Raw genomic sequence first — 22,820 nt, 5'->3', positions numbered from 1 at the left:
GAAGGAAGTCAACTTAAGAACGCTGTTATTGGATGTATTAAAGAGTACAAGTTATTTTTTTTATTTATCTATTGATAACTGCAGTGTGTATATTTACAATATAAATTTTAGAATCTATTGAAATATTTTCTAGTGAATTATTCGAAAATTTTGCATAATTAGTAAAGGTTGAATCAAGTGCATTTGGTTACTATGCAATTATTCTAAAAATAGTAAAATCACGTGAAGGCCGCGTGGAGTCTGCATGCACAAAGCGTGATAGATATTGTTCGGAACCAAATTGCGTTCTGAAATTCTCTTGACTTTTTATTACTTTAACATATTCCCAATCATTTATTTATTTAGTATATTGATATATAATTAAGCCTGACGAAAGTTCATTCTGTTGTTTCGGGATTGTTCTTAAATACTCGGATACATCGGGATTTTTCAATCTCTAAATTCTGAAAATCAAGTGAAGGCTGCTTGGAGTTTGCATGCAGCAGAAAAAGTGAAACCTTTGGGGGAACAACGTAAAAGTAGCATGTTCTGACAGAATATTAGACTTAAGTGAAATGTTTTTGACATCTCTTTTGAAAAAGGTCAAAATGGCTGCCGTTGATATGGACACAGCAAAATTTGAAAAGTGAACCATTTACGGCCTTCAACAATGAGAAAATCAAATGCATTATATTTAGTTAGAATTTGTTGAAAAAATATGAAAAGTGAAGCATTTACGGGCTTCAACAATGAGCGAAACCAAATGCATTATATTTAGAAGTTGCTTTAAAAAATATGTAAAATGAAGCATTTTCGACCTTCACCAATGAGCTAATAGCAACTGTTGCCTAAAGAGTGTTTCAATGGAAGTCGCGAATTTCTGTATTCTTCCCATTATGATGTCATTGGTCTGTATTCTTTATTTCTGTTTAATTATTTTGTTAAAATTTCTTTATACTTTACCACCCTATTAGCCTTTATTTTTTATATTGGGGTATAAAAGCGTATAGTATGCATTTACAGTTTAAGATGCCATAAATAAATTAATATAATTTCTGACACTATAAATTCTGTTAATAAGATATTTATTTAGGCGCTCCATATAAATAACATGATAAGAATCAATCAAGTTCATATGGACAGGTTACTCCGACATTTTTCTATAAATAGAGAATCAGGTGAAAGCTGCATGGGTTCTTATTATAGGACATTAATCACGACCAGGTCAAAAATGTTGCATAATTAGTAAAGGTTGAATCAAGTGCATTTGGTTATTATGCAATTATTCTAAAAATAGTAAAATCACGTGAAGGCCGCGTGGAGTCTGCATGCACAAAGCGTGATAGATATTGTTCGGAACCAAATTGCGTTCTGAAATTCTCTTGACTTTTTATTACTTTAACATATTCCCAATCATTTATTTATTTAGTATATTGATATATAATTATATTTAACTAATCTGTACCTTTCTCAGAATCTTAGTTATTCACGACTGAAACTTTAGACAAAATTTTTCTTTTTAATTTTTACTCCTTTGAAAATTTTCAAATATGAAGAAATCATAAAACTTGAAAAAATACCAGGTTATAATTTGGTACACAAAACCTTCATTTCATCAACAAATTACTCCTCTGCAGTGCTCAAATCAAACAGTTTGAAGGCAAGATCATTTATAAAATTGATGCAGATCAAACCAAAAAAAAAAATCCCAAAATTGAGCCAAACCTGGCAATGGCCATCTATACACTAGGGGTAGAAAAATGTTAATTTACAGGACAAAAGGACAACTTTTCTAATATCATAGAGTTCCACTCACTTAAAATAGCAGAACACTTAACAAATACTTTTTTTCAGACATTTCAGAAAGTGTTATGATTAAAATGGCTATTTTATCTTAAATTCATAAATTAGTGCTATCTACCTTAACAAAGTAGCTAAGCAATGTTTCTTATCTCCCTCATATATATTGGGATTCACATCATCCAATCTACAGTTTGTGTCTAGTCTCTTCAAGTACTGATATGGTCTTTGGAAAGTTGTACTTCTGAATTCCTCTGAATCAAACAACCTGTCATGTCGAGAATAATCTAGTGGCCCTCCAGTACCTGGTATGATTTCTAAACTCTCTTGTGGTGATCTACACATAACTGAAGGTAAAATCTCCAAGCAATGGTGCAGACATGTCATCAATCCTCTCTGTAACATGTAAATAACTCTAAGATATAACTTCATGTCAAATTGTGAGATATGCATGCTTCATGTCAAATGCATATTCCCCATTTTTCTACTGTAAGCTCTATTTTTTTCATTAATGAAAACAACACTTAATAAAATTGGTTTGGCCAAAGCAGTTTTGTTGACTTATCATAAATGGGATGGCATTAACCAGAAAATTTGAAATCCAAGGATATATAAATCATTAGATACTTAGATGTTTTTGACAAAAAGGGACCTTAATAGAATAGCTAAATCAACCAAAGTCTAATTTTGCCTTATAAACAGAAATTAACAGCCAGACACAGCTCCCTTTATCCTAAATGAATTGCTAAATGCTACAATGACACTGCAGATATTCTAACATATAGTGGAGTGTAAAGAGGGCTGTCTATAACAATTCTATTGACATGCAAGCACTTTTGATCATTTGACTGCCAAGTTTCACAGGATCTGTTATATGTGTATAAAATAGTACTTTACTGTAAACCAACTTGTTTTTCAGGGATACATTTTTTTGTGTCTTCCACTTATTTTCTCGTATTGTGGCCATATACCTTCGCAATTCTCAAACCAAATTGATGTGGTTAAGTAAAGAAAAATCCAAGTTTTGCACATTCATGACGATTTATATTCGCCATTGTTTTCATCTCTCAAAAATAAATCACTCGCGTAAATAAGTTAATTTACAGTATGCCTTAATGAGCAAGACTGCAGGAGATGTTAACCTTTGTGTTAGTGTCTTTGACCATCAGAGGTAATGTTTCAACAATATAGTAATCCATGGCAGACTTTCTCCAAACATATCCTGAAGTGTTTGTCAGATATCCTAATACAAGGAGCTGGAACAAAAAGGCATCTACTCCATTCTGTACCTTTAAATAAAAGAAAGCATCATCAATTTGGCAAATAATTTTGTGTAAGATTAGACGGATAATTATAAATTGCTTATGTGGAGCATGATCTGCTTACCCTTCCAAAGCACCTGAGATCACCCCCAGTTTTTGGTAAGGTTTGTGTTACTTAGTCTTTAGTTTTCTGTGTTGTGTCTTGTGTACTATTATTTATCAGCTAATTTTCTATCTATGTGTTTGACTTCCCCTCTGGCATCTTTCACCCCCCTCTTTTATACAAGAAAAGTTTTGAAAAACCAAGAAAGGGTACAAATAATCAAAAGTTTTTAAGTTTGTCATCATCAACTCTCATCACATGTCTTTATCAACTTCATTTAATCTATATCAGCCAGTTTTAAAAGTAAATATAACAACGTAACACACCTCATGAGATAAGTCAATATGAAATATCCTCGGCCTCAATTCTGTTGGTGGAAGTGTAACATCTAGAAAAGCTTCCATTATTTCATCAATGTCAATAGATTTATCATGTAAAGGTATAGTTAAGTCATGTTGTTGGAATCTCATGCTCCTTCTACTCTGCTTTTGTAGTAAATCACTGACCATTCTTTTCTTGTATAGAGATTTACCAACTCCAGCTCGGCAGGATTTGACAACTCTCACACTCGACCTGAAATGTCATAAGAAGTTCACTTGTTACTGAAATATATAAACACTTCACTCTGAGCAAATGACATAAAGTTCTATGGTGAATTCACCAGAATTTATGATTGAGATGATTTTGAAAAAGTACTGATCAATATTGATTCAATGCTTATATAAATTTGAAATGACAATGAATAAATTTTGCAAGAAGAGGATTTCCTCCTAAAAAACCCATATTGAGTCCAGATTACAAAATAATTACATATTCAGTATTGACACTTATGGGTAGTCAATGTCATATAAGAACACTTTGTATTAAATATTGTGAAACCATTTTTTATGTTTTTTTATGTCATTTATAATATTGCATCACACAAAATAGAATGCTAACATGAAGCTTGATTGAGTTTAAATTTTAGAAAGCCTTGATTAGAAGTTCCTGATACAAAGACTTTCATCAATGTCAATTATGTGTTTTCAGAAAACCAAAAGTCATAAGCAAAGTCTTGAAAATGCATCACACAGTACAGCATGTCAATTAGCATGAAACTTAAAATATCAAATTACAGGGAGGTTTTATTTGTAGTTAGAGAAATGTCACCAAAATTTTAAGAGATATGGTAACAGATAGATGGTCCGAGAACACAATTAATTCGTAGTGCATTTTTTTTAGAACATAAATGAAAATAAAAAAAATCCCACCTGCGCTTTCTCAAAGAAACTTTTACAGTGTGTTGTACTACTTTTGGGACAAATTATATCAAATTTATAGAAAACTTCATCGTCTCTAACTCAAAATATGGACAATTTTATGTTTAGGGCGTCTTGAAATCTTTTGACAGCTTCCGAAGTGCTCATTTTCAACCTTTTTCAGCTGGACCAAATCACTACTTTCCTTTAAAATTCTGGACCCAAATTTTTTTACAGTGTAATTTCATCCCCCTTCTTGCAATTTGAGGCAGTGAACATGGAGAAATAAATTTGGAAGGGGTATAAAAATTAATGGCAAGTAACCCACTGTCAACACTAGGGACTATATTTGTGAACAACGAAAATCAAGGGACGACAATGGTGGTCTCGGACCTAATAGGGTAGAAAGAGTTGACAAATCTTAAAAAAACTTGGTATGAACAAAGCTTAATGTATTATAACACTGCTTACAAAGTTTCATGACAATAGGATGTACATTATAGACATTAAGTTAAGTTCTATACTCATCTTTGCGTGTAAAATTTTGACGTTAAAATTGAAAAATTTCAACTATCAACATTTGGGGCTTTAAAAATTAAAATATTGCAAAAAAATACTTTTTAAATGCCTTAACATATAACTTATCATGTACTAAAAGCAATAGAGTACTCATTTGATTTATCAGACTTGGCATAATTATTCAAAAGTCAAATTTATATGAGCCTGTGCCTAAAAATTCAGGTTTTTCAATGAAGGGGAGCCTTACATGAAGATGTAATATTTTCCAGCAATTTTTAATTTGTGAAGCTTTTTAGTTATAAATAATCCTTACATATGTATTTAAAGTACTTTAAATGGAAAGAAAAGTTACAAATAACATATCATATTAGTTTAAAAGGGTCTTAGGCCAAGTAAGACTGGAAAAAATTTAGGGTCAATTAAGGCCGTGCTACATATTTACATTAAAAAATGCATATTGAGGCTATACGAAATAAAAATTTGTGTCTTTTTTATCATTTCTATACTCATGTGACATGATACAACAAATCTGAGCACAAAAAGACTCTTTGCAATTAACTTTTCTTACAAGCAGTATGGGCTGAAACAAAGATTTTTGCCTTTTTAGGGAAAAACTTGCATGCAATTTATTCTCAACAGGCTTATATTTAAACCACTTGCTATCCTACAGAAGAAAAGAAATTTATTATGTGAAATGGAACAGGTACAATAGACATTGTAAAGTGCATTTGATACAAATTTAGTGAGGTCTGTAATATGGACATCAAATTTTATATACCAAGCTCCCCACTATTGCCTTCATCCAAACAAGGCGTTAGACAAGGGTCATTTATACAACACATTTTGCACATTTTATCTGAGATAAACTTCTTTTCTGTAGATTCAGAGTTCATAAATAAGTAAAAGAAGCAGGTAAAGGCATAGAAACACAAATATTGACCCATAAAAACCTGTCAGATAGAAAGTCAGGATGCCATTTATGCATCAATATTGAAAAAGTTATAAAATGCCTATTTTGACCATAAAATGCCAAAATTGGTCATTTTTGCAGAAATTCTATAAAATAAAAGTTTAAATCCTTTAGTTTCATGCTATTTGACAAGTTGACACCATCAAATCATTTAGGGAAGTTGCCAGAGTACAAATTCTATATTTACAGATTTCACCTCTTAGGTCCGAGAACACAATTAATTCGTAGTGCATTTCTTTTAGAACATAAATGAAAATAAAAAAAATCCCACCTGCGCTTTCTCAAAGAAACTTTTACAGTGTGTTGTACTACTTTTGGGACAAATTATATCAAATTTATAGAAAACTTCATCGTCTCTAACTCAAAATATGGACAATTTTATGTTTAGGGCGTCTTGAAATCTTTTGACAGCTTCCGAAGTGCTCATTTTCAACCTTTTTCAGCTGGACCAAATCACTACTTTCCTTTAAAATTCTGGACCCAAATTTTTTTACAGTGTAATTTCATCCCCCTTCTTGCAATTTGAGGCAGTGAACATGGAGAAATAAATTTGGAAGGGGTATAAAAATTAATGGCAAGTAACCCACTGTCAACACTAGGGACTATATTTGTGAACAACGAAAATCAAGGGACGACAATGGTGGTCTCGGACCAGATGTTAAAAAAGAATGTGTCCTAAGTTCCCTGATGCCCTATCCACACTATCGTTTTTTATGTTCAGTTGACCGCGAAAATAGGGTAAAATCTTTAATTTGGCATTAAAATTAGAAAGATCATATCATATCATAAGGAACATGTATGCTAAGTTTCAAGTTGATCGAACTTCATCAAAAAACTACCTAGACCAAAAACTTTAAGCTGAAGCGGGACAGATGGAACGACGAAGAAACGAACGAATGAACGGTCAATCGAACAGATGGACAGACGAATGAAAGAACATATGACCAGACCAGAAAACATAATGCCCATAAATGGGGCATAATAAAAATACATGCAGGTGGTCTTTAATTTATAACAAACCTTTCAAAATCTACGGAAGAAGCTGATGTATTGCCATTGACTGGTGAGTCAATTATCAACTTTCTCAATAGGTGCTGCTTCACATTCTGAACATTCACTGCAAACAGCTGTGGTCGATGATATTTTGTTAAAGCCCTCACAATAACAGACTTATTTTCATTTTCTGCACAACACAGTATAACTAGTTTGTATTTTGCAACTGGAATAATAAAGATGAAATTATTGTTCTTTTTCTCCCCCCCATCATTCTATGACAGCTTAGAATTTTTATCTAAAAGCTGAACAATTTGAGGAATAAACATACATCAAGCATATATGATTAAAAAAAGAGTTCAAGGTTCCAATGTCCCATGATTTAGGTGTAGCTACATAATTCTTGATTAATGCAGAAAAAGTTTGGTGCTCCATCAAACTAATTAAAGCCCCAAAATATTGGGTAAAAATCCCCCACCCCCTATTCCGCTCCAACTTTCAAGGAAAAAAAACAGAGATTTTTCAAGTTTTACATAAAGATGCAAAACATTTATATGATTGAATCACATTAAGTAGCATTTCATTTAGGATGATGGTTTAAAAATTACCATTGCTTTTTGAGCTTGTCATTAGACTTTGTAGTTTTCTTTCTGCTTTATCAGCAACATCATAGTCTAATATATCAGCATTAACTAAACAGTAGATTTTCTCATTTTCTGCAAATAGACATCGCCTCCAGAAGATTTCCACCTGAAAAAATTATATACAAATGATTGTTACACTTAGCAAAATGCAGTTCTCAGTTATGTATTGTGGAAAACCGTAACATGGTGTTAATAGGCGAGTGACATTACCAGAAAAGACGCTTAGTTAGTGACTTTAATGCACCCACCTAACACACAGCTGAATTTTTTATATGTTATAGTATAATATCTGAACTTCCTTTTTTGGTCGGTCGTAAAAAAATCGTACGGTGCAATTTTTGTAAAAATTGAATTAAAATCGAGAAATAATTCCAAATTGAAAAATGACCAACAGTGTTGAAGCGTGAAAAAAATAACATGTAGCTTTATTTTCTGTTGTTGCAATGAAAAATTATGTATGTTTAACATGTCAATGAATAAAAAAATACTTTTCAGAAATAAAAAAAGGAATCTTTGAGAAAAAAAAAAGATTTTTGAAACAATTTTGATTTTTTTTTATAAAAATGGTGCCAATTTTCCATTTTTTTTTCATTTCATAGATATTTTCGGCTCGAAACCAAAATTAATGATGTTCGTATTATTCAAGAGTTCATAACTTGTTTAAAACATATCATTATCACTGTATTATTCTGGATTTTATACATTTTTTACACACTCCCCCTTTTCAATCAAATTTCCGAAATCGCTTTCTCTGTTAATTTCCCTCAAGTTTATGGACCTAAACCCTTCGAATAAAAGAGTATGAATAACCACGAAGGCAATTTTGGTACTTATATTACGCAAAGTATAAAAAAATAAATTAAAAGGACCATAGAAGCTGAAATGTCAACGTTTTGTTCTTTGTAGAAAACCAATATCTTACTGTTCTTAGTCAATTTGCACTTACAAAAAAAAGATTACGATTAACTATTGAAAAATACTTATTTCTCAATTGGATCAACGCACATTTTAGTTTTGCAACTAAAGGTACGCAAAAATGTGTCAAATCTGATATTTTTACCATGAACTTGAACGTGAGATATGTCCACCTTTTAAATTTCCTACCGTTTTAACTATCGCATACAGCAGACTTATCGATGGTGCAAATTTGGTCAGTATTTTAGAGGAAGCATAGCGTATGTGCTAGGGCCACGTCAAGAACCAGTATGTTGACATGCTATAAATACTTTAATATATGGGGATATCTATTCATTTAGTTGACAATTTTGAATTTTTCGTAGATATTTGAAATACAATAAATGTTCTACCTCAGGGGGTATATTTATATATTACTTAAGCTGTATTTTAAATAGGATTACATGTTTTTAAATATTCTTCGAAGTTTTACTTGGTTCGAGCGTCACCAATGAGTCTTATGTCGACGAAACACGTGTCTAACGTAAGCAAGCGATCATATGCCTAATATCTTTCAAATTGATTTGTTATTCATTATGGTTGTCGTTAGTTGCTTTTTATGATTTTTGCTTTTGTTTGTAGTTTTGAACATGAATCACGCTTTTGAGTATCTAATTAAAATTGTTTTAGAACCTTTATAGCTTATGTATGGTTGGCAATTGATTCTGGTTTTAGGCCATACGATAAGCTATAGTTGTTTACCTCAAAGCATTTAGTCTCTGGTATACAGAGATCATAGTGTCCTTTTAATCACACTTATCAAAGGTACCGGGCTTATAATATGATATTATCAGGCTTTTTATTCTAAATACGGATTAACAATTTAAGAGGAGTAATGTCAGATGGTCTACGATGATCTGACACTTCGTTGTATTGTAGACATGGAACAATTGTGTGCTGTTTGCGAGGTCTTTAACCAGTGTGAATTATGGTTGGCGATGCACCATGTTTATTGTGCATGTATATATATAGTTTCTTTTATTAAATATATGTACCTTTACCAACAGTTCATGCACTTACAAGTTACATAGCTCATCATCTATCTGTATTTCTAAGAAAACTCTCTTTTAAAGCTTTCGAAATCATCAATAGATAGCGGGTCTATCACATGTTAAACAAATTTCATATTGACATGTAGATCGGTGCTGAAAGAAAACTCTAAAGTGTCCGAAACCAAAAATACGTATGTATAAGTCTAATCAAGACGATTTGAGGAAGCTACATAATATCAGACTTTAAACCAAAAAGATTGCCATCGTGTCATGCATACCACCAAGTGCATCATCATTGAAACTACATGTTCTGAAAGCTGGCAAACAAAGACATGGCGTCATAACAAACAAATACGGCATTAGGTTTACCTAAGTATGAGTACGGATGACAAAAGTGGTCTTAACACGTTATGCTTTCTTCAGGATTTAATAAATTTGTACTTGTGAAGGAAAGAATTATGCATTAGGGAACTTGTACATGTACTGAAATCATTGTAAACATCTGTTACACAGAATTATGTCAGTAACAACGAAGTATCAAAAATTGTTCCGGTATAGCAAAAGCTTCACAGGCTCAGTTTTAAAATATGAATTTCAACTGTCTTATATTGTTAAAAATCACAAAATAGAAAATCAAAATTGAGAATGGAAATGGGGAATGTGTCAAAGAGACAACTACCCTACCAAATAAAAAACAACAGCAGAAGGTCACCTACAGGTCTTCAATGTAGCGAGAAATTCACACACCCGGAGGCGTCCTTCAGCTGGCCCCTAAACAAATATATACTAGTTCAGTGATAATGAACGCCATACTAATTTCATTTATTATTTCATAATTACATTATTTGTAATAAATTAGATTTATTTCGTTACTTTAAACGAAATAGATTATTCACAGAAAATCCTCCAGAATGACAAAAAAAACTAAATATAGGTTTAGCCGAACTATATCCCGCAAATTCATATTAGTTGATAAAAATCTATATATATCTAAGTTTTGAATACTGGTAAGACATTAATGCTTGCATTTTTAACCGCAAATCTTTTGACTGCATAAACGTGAGTGAAAATAAATGCAGTCGGAATAAAAAAAACACGTTGTGAAATTAAAGTGTTTGTAAAGTATATAATTCCAAGTGTCAAAACAAGGGTCACCGTGGGACCTACGTTTAGTTTGTAAATCACCGCATTCTAATTTTGCATCTGGGGTCAGTTTTACAACAAATCTTACGACTTATGCTGGTTGCAAGTCATGAATAGTTCAGTTTACTTGCGATAAATCTTGTCTTCAGTTTTTTTTGTATCTGAAGTTTGGTAAATATAAAAAAAAAAGAGGTTGTGGTATGATTGCCAATGAGACAGCTGTCCATAAGAGACCAAAATGACACAGAAATTGACAACTATAGGTCATCGTATGGCCTTCAACAATGAGCAAAACCCATACCGCATAGTCGGCCATAAAAGGCCCTTGACAATGTAAAAACCTTAGTTTTGCAGCTAAATATGTCGCGGACAGGACTCCATGATGATTGAATCCATATCATAGTGACCTGATTTTAGTTTACGACCATCCCCTATTATATGATGTATATGCATACGTAGTTTGGAAAACCCTGGTTCAAAGGTTCAAAATATATGGACCGGACACAAACCAGACAAGAACGAATCAAACAATGTTTGAAAACTTGACGGCTCAAAATATCAATGCCACTGTTAAAATGAACTGATTTAATTCATGATGAACCACGTGCCATCCCATAATACATCTCTGAACTAAGTGTGTTTAACAACAGTTCTATAGTTCAAGGCAATGCATTTTATATTTGAAATCATTGGTTTTTGGATCAACTGTATATCTGTATACATGTTTAAGTTACCTGATGTAATTTGACATGGGCCGCAAACAAGTGGGGACTGACGGACGGACAGACTTAAAATGTGATTCATATATCATTTTAAACTTTGCTTGTGGTTGTATTAAACATGTAAGATAGTGATTTCCGATCTTGACACGGTTTGTAGGCGGTTAACAAACAAGAGACTATTGTCACTATTGATGTGTCAAAGACGTATACTTTTTACTCTCTTTATGGCGTTTTTTTCTCTCCCTTTTACTCGTCCAACTTACAAATATTTCATCATACTTTTTTATTTTGCATGGCATACCATCAATTATAGCAAATATTAACACATTTTAGACCAAATATTTGTTATAATACGACGTTTTTGTAGAAAGTACCGTTTTACCTATAGCAGAGTGAAAACGTCAAAATGACGTCAATTATCGCCAAACCATGAACGATATGCAACTTAGAATCAGAGAGACGTTATCATAGTATCGTGTAAAGTAAAAATTGAATTAGCTTTATAACCAGCTGCTTCATTTAAAACAACAATACTACAAAAGTGTTTTTCTTTCAATTTTTTATGAATGACCTTTGACCCCAATTTGATAAAAATTGCACCATATTTAATTTTTACGACCGGGAAAAATGGAATCTACACATGTTTTCCTTTCGAATGATATATAATATAGCCGTGTGTTAGATAGGTGCATTAAAAATATTTTTTAGGTCTGAATGTCACTCGCCTATAATATGCAAGAGAAAATATATGTTTAAAATTTATTTGTTACCTACAATAAGAGCACCTTGACTTTGTAATATCTTATCAATATTTATAACCATCTGTCAACTTCTAGATGTGTTTAGATGTATTATAAATTTGTTTTATAATTTGTTGCTGTCTCATTGCTATGTACTTTTCTGATCATGAAAATGATGAATGTTAAAGATATAAAAGAGAAGAATCAATGTTTAAAACAAAAATTATAATCTGAAAACTTTATTACAAACTGTTTCTTACCACATCCAGCGTAGTGGTTGGAGTACACAACAGAACTTCATCAGACTGTGGGAGGGGCTGGTCTTCCTCATGGTTGTATATTGACAAAACTGTATTGTAGATTTCACCTTAAATTAGAATTTTATCAGCATCTATATTCCTATAAACTACAACAGGCTAGTGTTTAGTGTAATAAAACAAAATCATATAAATGTTTCAGATTTCCATTTTAATAAAAAGAAAATTGTTAAAATCTTAGTGTGCAACAAGTAAAATAAAAATTTCTAAAAATAAATATCCAGGGCAATATTCTTTGGGATTTATTATTAAGTTTTTGTCATTTTATAAGAAATGTGATTATTATTTTTGCGATATTTAGCAAAATACTGCTTCATTCACATACAAAAAATGCAAGTTTAAATAATTGTGATTGCAATCCTGCTATATTTTTCGCAATGATAAAATCATTGCAATAATTTCTGAATATTCACGCAGTAATGATTTCAACTGGATTAAATGAGCAAAGTGAGTTGCCCTATTTTCTGATGATTAACAACTTTAGTTATAACCTGAAGAACAGTCAAAATCATAACAATAATATAAAGATCATATTCTTAATAATTTGATATTGAGTTAGAATTTAATCACCCAGACATGTAAAAAAAAAATTTTTATTTAGACCAATGGAAAGTTTTCAAAAAATTTGTAGTAAAATTACTCAATACATACAAGTGAAAAATTGCATATTTAAAAAGATAAAATTTAAAATAAACCACTGGAAGTGTATTTTTTTAGGCATACTTGAATTAGTGTGACAAAGAAGAAGATTATTATGACATTTTGAAGTCATAGTAAATCATGCTGGAAGGATGGCCAAACAAGGATGTACCAACTATATCCAGCATTGAAAGGAATACACAAATATGTTTTCTAGATGAATGAAATTTGTTCCTTTTGATGTCTTAGAAAATCCAGAATTTATCAATTTATTATTTTTTCATATTAAAATTACCCTCCCTTACTTTCTTGAACTATGATAAGATTTGGTTCTCCGTGTTTCAAGTATGGTGACATTGTTCTTTCAATGGTAATGGTTTCTGAAAAAGTAAAATATTCATATACTAATATAAAACATTAATCTTTTCTAGCAGTTTGAAAACAATTATAAAAGTGTGTGAAATAACATTTCTTTATAGAAGTGCAGGTTCAAGTTCAACATCCTGTCGAGTTTCCACATGTTACAGATGATTAATAAAATAGGGGTCTGGCTTATATTTATAACAATCTTGATCTTCATTTAAAGTAATTAATGCCTCATGGTTCATACTTTTAAACTACTAGGACTCTTTGCAGCATTCAAGCAAGGTCTATTAAAAAAAAATTAAAAGATTCAAGAATATTTAAAGAGTATTTCCCCCTTCAAATAACCTAAGCTTTCCTTCAACTGTAGTTCATTTGTTTAAATCAATTCAAAGTTTATAATTATTCTTAACCAAACTGTACATTAAAAGTATCCTGATTAAAGTTGACAATTATAGAGTTTAAATTCTTTGTTTGAAAAACTTTAACATTTAATTATAAGCATTTCAATTTATGAATAAATGAGAAGTGAGTTATATATCAATGAGACAACAACCTAACCACACAAACAAAGATATCCATAGGTCAATTTAGTCTCTTACCCAATTTATTAGTTAATCGTATTAAGCATTATGGGTAAAATTTTCAAAATAGTTCACATAAGCTTTCTAGAAGTTAATAACTGAGATATCAAGCCAGTGACATAACACTATTTTAATGTGTCAAGTTTACATTAATGTTAACAAAATCCTTGTCTTATATTTCTAGGCAAATTCAAAGTGTAAAATAATTACCTTGTCCAGACAATCTTTCTAGAATAAGACATAAGTGCTCTATACTAAGGTAGTCAGACACACTGGCGGAAATAGAATTAAGGAACTTGTCCCAAAGGTCTTGTAATGCTGTCTGTAATCTTTTAAAAGCATTTTCCCTGAAAAAGAAAAAACAACTATTTGATAAGAAACTATATATCAATATAGCTATAACATACCAAATGAATTTTTTTTTTTTAAAATACAGCATTATTAGTGTTCAAAAATCTTTTTTCCCCTAAATAGAACCTTAAAAATTTAACTTTATTAATGTTCAAAAATCCTTTTTTCCTCTAAAAACAACTTTGAAAATTTAACTTATTTTCTTAAGACTTTCTTTTACATGTATAATTGAGTGATCAATGTATAAAAAACAAGAATGTGTCCAAAGTACACGGATGCCTCAATCGCACTATGATTTTCCAAGTTCAATGGACTGATAAAATGGGTAAAAAAAATCTAATTTGGCATTAAAATTAGAAGGATCATATCACAGGGAACATGTGTACTAAGTTTCAAGTTGATTGGACTTCAACTTCATCAAAAACTACCTTGACAAAAAAACTGAAGCGGTACAGAGCCATGCACAGAATGATGGAGGAACGGACGGACTGAAGAATGGAAGGATGTACAGACGGATATACAGACCAGAACACATAATGCCCCTCTACTATCATAGGTGGGGCATAGAAATCAATACTAGTGTTGTACATACTTATGTCATGATTTTTTTTCAGTTCTTTACCTTTAGTTTGCCTCAACCAACTGTTATGAAATTTATACACAATCCTTAATACCACAAAACTCAGATTAAGTTCAAGTTAGGGTGCCGTCACTTCTAAGAGTCTTGAGTTATGTCCTTTCATAGCATTATATGCAAGGAGGGACATCAACTGTGTCTCATGGACATAATCGATTTTTTTTTAAAAGTTCACATCATAAATAATAAGTATATTTCAAAAGTATTAAGATGTTTGACCACCACTTCATGGGAAACTACGTGTGTTAGCTAAGGTTGCAGCCATCTAATAAACTCAAAACTCAAAATTAATTATTCTTAGACTTACTCTTGGTCCATAGGAAGTTGCTGTACTAAGGTTGCTGTCATGGACGCCATGGATTCACTTGTGTGTATCCATCCAGAATAAGGTGTGTCCTCTGGAACTTCATCATCAGGCTCGACAGCAGTCTTCTCTTCTGTCATTTTCTTGAAATCAGCTTCATGTTCATCACACCATAAAAGAGCTGTGAAATATGAAATACGAAAATTAATGTTGTTCATTCTGGAAAACTGTTGATTCAGGTTGATTAATGCTACTATTGGGTATCTTCACTTGTTAAATGTATATCTATATCCATATTATTCTTGTCTTTCGTGTGGTGATTTATAAAAACTAGAGTCTCTAAAGAGCCTGTGTCGCTAACCTAAGTATATGTGAATTAAACAAAGGATGAAAAATGGTTAAAAATTGACTATAAAGGGCAATAACTTCTTAAGGGGTCAACTGACCATTTTGGTCATGTTGACTTATTTGTAAATCTTACTTTGCTGAACATTATTGCTGTTTACAGTTTATCTCCATCTATAATAATATTCAAGATAATAACCAAAAACAGTAAAATTTCCTTAAAATTACCAATTTAGGGGCAGCAACCCAACAATGGGTTGTCTGATTCATCTGAAAATTTCAGGGCAGATATATCTTGACCTGATAAAAATTTTTAATCCATGTCAGATTTGCTCTAAATGCTTTGGTTTTTGAGTTATAAGCCCAAAACTGCATTTTACCCCTATGTTCTATTTTTAGCCATGGTGGCCATCTTGGATGGTTGACCGGGTAAAAAAACACAAACTTTAAACTAAATACATCAATGATGATTGTGGCCAAGTTTGGTTTAATTTGGCTAAGTAGTTTCAGAGAAGAAGATTTTTGTAAAAGATGATGGATATTTACGAAAAATGGTTAAAAATTGACTATAAGGGGCAATAACTCCTAAAGAGGTCAACTGACCATTTTGGTCATGCTGACTTATTTGTAAATCTTACTTTGCTGAACATTATTGCTGTTTACAGTTTATCTCCATCTATAATAATATTCAAGATAATAACCAAAAACAGTAAAATTTCCTTAAAATTACCAATTTAGGGGCAGCAACCCAACAATGGGTTGTCTGATTCATCTGAAAATTTCAGGGCAGATAGATCTTGACCTAATAAACCATTTTAATCCATGTCAGATTTGCTCTAAATGCTTTGGTTTTTGAGTTATAAGCCCAAAACTGCATTTTACCCCTATGTTCTATTTTTAGCCATGGCTGCCATCTTGGATGGTTGACCTGGTAAAAAAACACAAACTTTTAACTAGATACATCAATGATGATTGTGGCAAAGTTTGGTTTAATTTGTCCAAGTAGTTTCAGAGAAGAAGATTTTTGTAAAAGATGATGGATATTTACGAAAAATGGTTAAAAATTGACTATAAAGGGCAATAACTCCTAAATGGGTCAACTGACCATTTTGGTCATGCTGACTTATTTGTAAATCTTACTTTGCTGAACATTATTGCTGTTTACAGTTTATCTCCATCTATAATAATATTCAAGATAATAACCAAAAACAGTAAAATTTCCTTAAAATTACCAATTTAGGGGCAGCAACCCAACAATGGGTTGTCTGATTCATCTGAAAATTTCAGGGCAGATAGATCTTGACCTGATAAACAATTTCACCCCCATGTCAGATTTGCTCTAAATGCTTTGTTTTTTTAGTTATAAGCCAAAAACTGCATTTTACCCCTATGTTCTATTTTTAGCCATGGCAGCCATCTTGGATGGTTGGCGGGGTAAAAAAACACAAACTTTAAACTACATACATTAATGATGATTGTGGCCAAGTTTGGTTTAATTTGGCCAAGTAGTTTCAGAGAAGAAGATTTTTGTAAAAGTTAACGCCGGACGACGGACGACGGACGCCAAGTGATGAGAAAAGCTCACTTGGCCCTTTGGGCCCGGTGAGCTAAAAATATGACTACTGACCTTCCTTTTAGGTGGCATTTTCTTAATGGGATAGGGGGGTGATAAAGTTTTTTTTTAATTTCATTTGATGTTTTAACATTAGCTTTTACCCAAATCTTTTTCACTTTTTCAAAGGAGTAGGTCCGGTAAGACCCCTTTTTGGCCCCAAAATATAGCAGTTTTACAAAATTGTTAAAATGTAAACTTTTAGTTATTTATTGGACAGTAAAATGCTTCTGCTACATGAATATGGACTGTTTTTGACTATACAATGCACACATATTGGGTACTAGCACCAATAAGTCATGCTAAAAAGTAAAATCACAAAAAAACTGAACTCAGAGGAAAATCAATTTGGAAAGTCCATAATCACATGGCAAAATCAAAAAACAAAACGCATCAAAAACGAATGGACAAGAACTGTCATATTCCTGACTTGGTACAGGCATTTTCAAATGTAGAAAATGGTGGATTAAACCTGGTTCTATAGCGCTAACCCTCTCACTTTAATAACAGTCTCATTACTGAAATCTTCAAAATTCTACCATTTTAGTTAAATTTTAAACGGTTTTTGTTTAAAACGAAAGTGGCCGCATTCGTGTTCATCCTTAATATTGAAATGTAAGTTGTATTTTATGATAATACATAACACATAAAGGTTGAGGATGAACACGGATGCGGCCACTTTCATTTTTGACAAAAACCATCTGAAAAGTGACATTTTTCGGCATATTTGGTAGATTTTTCATATTTCAGCTTGAATCGGTGCGATTTTTACGACTAAATCAGTGAACATCTTTCACATAAACTAATTAATTCAAATAAAATAGACACTTTAGTGTTTAAAAAGTGGTCAAAATCTTTCGTCAGATGAACTTGAAATTTGAGGCCAAAATCGGCCCTTACCGGACTACTTCTTTCTAATCTTTCCTTTTCTCCTTTTTTTGAGGAGTTAACATTCATGACATTGAGTTACTTTGATAGATGTATAATCATAGGTTATTATAATCTGATGTTAAGATAAATTTATTCATATTCTTTTGTTATAATGAACCAACCTTCTTCAATATCAGTGCAATGTTTCAATGCTTCTCTAGCTAGCTCTTCTGAGAAATAATTTTCAATTATCTCCTTCAAAAGTTCTTCTGCATCTTCATTCAATTCTTCTTGATCGTTGGTTTCTGGTTCAGTTTCATTTTGGTCTGCATCTTTTGAAGATTCCTTCTGAATGACATCATGCTTTGCCATGGACAGTGCCATCATCAGATCGTTCTCTGTACAATCATGTTTAACAGCTGACAGCATTGGATATATAAGAACTGATGGAACTTGTTCCAAACCCAATTTTACAAGTTCTTGTTGAAGTATAACAATTTGATCAATTGAAAAATAATTCAGCAAATAGTACTGCTCCCTTTTCTCATTGATGTAACTCAACCATTTCTTGTGACAATTTTCAAGGAACTCTGCAATTTTTGGTATTATGTATGTAACATCATCAGCATTTCCTTTCAATGTTTGCATTTCTCTCCCCTGACCAAAGTTTATAAATACACAAACTGGTCTCTTTTTGTCACATAAGAAAGTAGCATTCCAGCTTGTAAAGAGAACACATCCATCAGAAACCAGCTTTGTGTATATATTTCCAAGTCTTACCACTGAATCCAAAATCTGAAAGAAAATATATCTGGTTTTTATATAGATTTATGAAACTTACAACCACTAATTTAAACCTATACATTAGAACTTGTATATAATAATCTCAAATCAAGAGATGAAACATGATAAGAAACACAACTTGTATTAATGCTTTTGATCATTTCAATCATTAGAAATACCAATTTTCTTCCTGATTTAACTTGCACTCTAAATATGTGATATAAAATGACAAATTTAACAAACCATCGTAAATCTTTCCACTTCATCATTTCCTTTCTCTGTTTTCCCAGCAACTAACATTAGTCTTGATTGCAGATCTTGCAGTTCTCCATAGTTATACTTATTCTTCTCTAGTATGTCAAGTCCTCTCTTCTGTTTGTCTGATTCTTCATTTTCATTGGTCTCTTGGTTCACAGACAAATCTAGTACATCTCCTAGTAGCTGTTTAGAAGAAATAGTTGATTCAATTTTGATTATCACAAATATTAAAAGAGTAAGTTTGGTAAGTGCCATATTTGGCCCCAATTATAAAATTCATGGTTACAAGACAATAATTGTTTTAAGTTGCCTTCAAGACATGTGAGAAAGTTAAACAGAGCTGTTTTTGCCAAAGTTTAATTCTAACACGTTGATTTTTACATCCCAAAAAGGACAAGATAATGGATTTTGGTGAAAATTGACCAAATCAGCTGGATTTCAACCAAATAAAGGACAAGGAAACATAGAGCGCTGGCGTCACCAAGCTAAATATTCCAATAAGACATGTTAAATGTCTTCACAAACATTACTTTAAAAGATCTTTGATGTCGACGTATGCGCTCTATGTTTAGTGTCAAATAATCTTAGGAAATTTACCCATTTTCATTGATTTTTTCGTGAAAAATTAATATGAGTACAACTTGTGACGTCATAATGAAACGCAGAAACGTAAAATTTTCAACAGAATGGCTTATATCCTATCTAGTCAATGGATAAGCTATAATTTATCGTGATATTGGTCAATAAACCCGAATTTGAAATTTACACTAAACAAGAGGCTCTCAAGAGCCTGATTCGCTCACCTGAATTTTTATGGTTTAATCTCTCATCAATGATTATTTTGGTTTTTCAATTTATTTAAATGTTCTTTAAATCGTCCTATTCTCTTCAAAAGCCCCAAAAAAAATCAATTTCTCCTATGTTCTATTTTAGCCATAGGAGCTGTTTCTTGACATACAAGGAAATGAAATATAAAATTAATACTACATACTCTGAAACTCTGAAACTCATTTAGCCTAAGTTTGGCTGAAATTGATACAGCAGTTTCAAAGGAGAATATTTTTTAAAGTAAGTCAACATGATGAACAAATTGTGAAAACAGTTTTTAAAGGGCAATAACTTCTTAAGAGGTCAATTGACAATTTTGGTCAAATTGACTTATTTGTAGATCTTACTTTGCTGATCATTTTTGCTGTTTACAGTTTATCTTTATCTATAATAATATTCAAGATAATGACCAAAAACTGCAAAATTTCCTTAAAATTACCAATTAAGTGGCAGCAACCCAACAATGGTTTTTTTGATTCATCTGAAAATTTCAGGGCTGATAGATCTTGACCTAATGAACATTTATACCCATGTCAGATTTGCTCTAAATGATTTCGTTTTTGAGATATAAGCCAAAAACTGCATTTGACCCCTATGTTCTATTTTAAGTAACGGCGGCCATGTTTTTTGACGGATCAAAAATCTAAGCACACACTTTGTGCAGGATAATCTAAAGAACAATCATGCTAAGTTTCATCCAAATCCATTCAGTAGTTTCAGAGGAGAAGATTTTTTAAAGTTAGCAAATATGATGAACAAATTGTGAAAAATTGCCATTAAAGGACAATAACCCCTTAAGGGGTCAATTGACAATTTTGGTCATATTAACTTATTTGTAGATCTTACTTTGCTGATCATTTATGCTGTTTACAGTTTATCTATATCTATAATAATATTCAAGATAATGACCAAAAACTGCAAAATTTCCTTAAAATTACCAATTAAGTGGCAGCAACCCAACAATGGTTTGTTTGATTCATCTGAAAATTTCAGGGCTGATAGATCTTGACCTAATGAACATTTTAACCCTGTCAGATTTGCTCTAAATGCTTTCGTTTTCGAGATATAAGACCCCTATGTTCTATTTTAAGTAACGGCGGCCATGTTTTTTAACGGATCAAAAATCGAAGCGCACATTTTGTGCAGGATACTCTAAGGAACAATCATGCTAAGTTTCATTCAAATCCATTCAGTAGTTTCAGAGGAGAAGATGTTTGAAAAATTGTTAACGACGACAGACGACGACGACGACCACGACGGACGCCAAGTGATAAGAAAAGCTCACATGGCCTTTTAGGCCAGGTGAGCTAAAAAGGGGATATTTTAGGACCTTATTGAACATACTCCTTTATTCAACAAATATTGCAAGAATCAGGCAATTTAGGTAAAAATTAAAAAAATAAAATTGGTTAAAATGATAGCAAATTACAGAGTTATCTCCCCTTATTCGTTAATTTCTAGTGCATTTCAACCAAATTGTATCTTCTATTACCAGAACAGAAAATGGAAATGAATGTTACTTTTGTGCACAACTACATTATTTTGTAGCCTTTTATAGCTGACTATGCGGTATGGGCTTTGCTCATTGTTGAAGGCGACCTATAGTTGTTAATTTCTGTGTCATTTTGATGTCTTGTGGAGAGTTGTCTCATTGGTAATCATACCACATCTTCTTTTTTATATATCTGAACATATGAAAAATACCTGCTTTTTTATTTTTTTTTAAATGCAAAATTGAAAAAAAAAAAAATTCTGGTCTACCAACAGTACTATTACCTGCTGAAACCAAAACAAACAGAGAAGAGACAAGATTTGTTGATTGATTAGTAAGTATTTTATGCCACTTTTAAAACTATTGTGCTTTTTTCATGGCAGTCAGTTTTTGTTGGTGGAGGAAGTCACCCACAGGGAACCACAACATTTGGTAGGAAAATTTAATGACAATCTATGGTTTGTGTAGATAAGATTTGTACTTGGGACTCCTGTTAAGCACAAAATCTTACAAGTTTCTTGGTTGATGTGTCAGCTCCTGGATATCCAACTACATAAACACCACCAGCATTTATTGCTTCTGCTTGGCACAAGGAATTAACTTCCACTGAACCATGAGATTTTTTCACAGATTTCAGCCAGTCTAGGTTTTTATAAGTTCCATGCTGAAATATTCCAAATGATTTCATTTTTGTAATACAAAACAATGCATAAGTTTTGTTTTATATCAATCATTTAAAATGTACCAAAAATGCATTATCATTTTTCAAATAAATAAATTGAGAATTAATTCATTTCAAGTTAATATAAAGAAATATCAAGGTAAGAGAACTTGACATATCACATGAAAGGTAATTGCTCATTTTTTGTTCATGTTTTTTTGTTAAACAATTAGGCCTAAAAATCTTTTGAGATAAAGTTCGAAAACAATGAAATTTAAAAAAATTATACCTCCATTCAGTCTGTTTTTTTAACAATGTGCAAAAATTGAACAAGAGTGCACAGGCTGAAATGCCCCCCTTCTTAATTACCATTGCTTTTATGTTGATAGTCCTAAATATATAGCTTTACTACAACTATCACAACCAGATGCTCCGCAAGGCGCAGCTTGATACGACCACAGAGGTTGAACCCTGAACAGTTGGGACAAGCATGGACACAACATTCAAGCTGGATTCAGCTCTGAAGTTGGATTGTGATTAAATGGTTGTCGCAGCATAGGTTTCTGACACAGAAACAATGTGGTCTAATGAACTTCTTTTTTTTTTTACATTAAATCAACATAAAATATTAAAATATAAAATGTCATACAGTCATAGTTAAAAATAATATTAATTAATAGTAAGTTCTAAAAAAATAAATGGGGAATGTGTCCAAAG

General features: G+C 31.9%; 1 protein-coding gene across 1 annotated transcript in view; it reads right to left on the bottom strand.

Moving 5' to 3' along the window:
- LOC134700434 (E3 ubiquitin-protein ligase RNF213-like) overlaps positions 1-22,130 on the bottom strand; it is a 128,443-nt gene extending 106,313 nt beyond the window's left edge. The window contains exons 1-12 of the mRNA XM_063561826.1: positions 21,954-22,130; positions 19,108-19,305; positions 18,264-18,876; positions 15,258-15,435; positions 14,173-14,309; positions 13,321-13,395; positions 12,320-12,426; positions 7,473-7,614; positions 6,892-7,090; positions 3,471-3,717; positions 2,922-3,068; positions 1,901-2,175 (exon numbers count right to left, since the gene is read on the bottom strand). Coding sequence (XP_063417896.1) covers positions 1,901-2,175; positions 2,922-3,068; positions 3,471-3,717; positions 6,892-7,090; positions 7,473-7,614; positions 12,320-12,426; positions 13,321-13,395; positions 14,173-14,309; positions 15,258-15,435; positions 18,264-18,876; positions 19,108-19,305; positions 21,954-22,130 — 2,495 coding nt within the window. The remainder of the gene's footprint in view (positions 1-1,900; positions 2,176-2,921; positions 3,069-3,470; positions 3,718-6,891; positions 7,091-7,472; positions 7,615-12,319; positions 12,427-13,320; positions 13,396-14,172; positions 14,310-15,257; positions 15,436-18,263; positions 18,877-19,107; positions 19,306-21,953) is intronic.
- Between the last annotated feature and the right edge of the window lie 690 nt (positions 22,131-22,820).

Source organism: Mytilus trossulus, unplaced genomic scaffold (genome assembly GCF_036588685.1).
Source record: "Mytilus trossulus isolate FHL-02 unplaced genomic scaffold, PNRI_Mtr1.1.1.hap1 h1tg000138l__unscaffolded, whole genome shotgun sequence".
In the NCBI taxonomy this organism is placed as follows: Eukaryota; Metazoa; Mollusca; class Bivalvia; order Mytilida; family Mytilidae; genus Mytilus; species Mytilus trossulus.
This window is presented reverse-complemented; position numbering and strand designations above follow the sequence as displayed.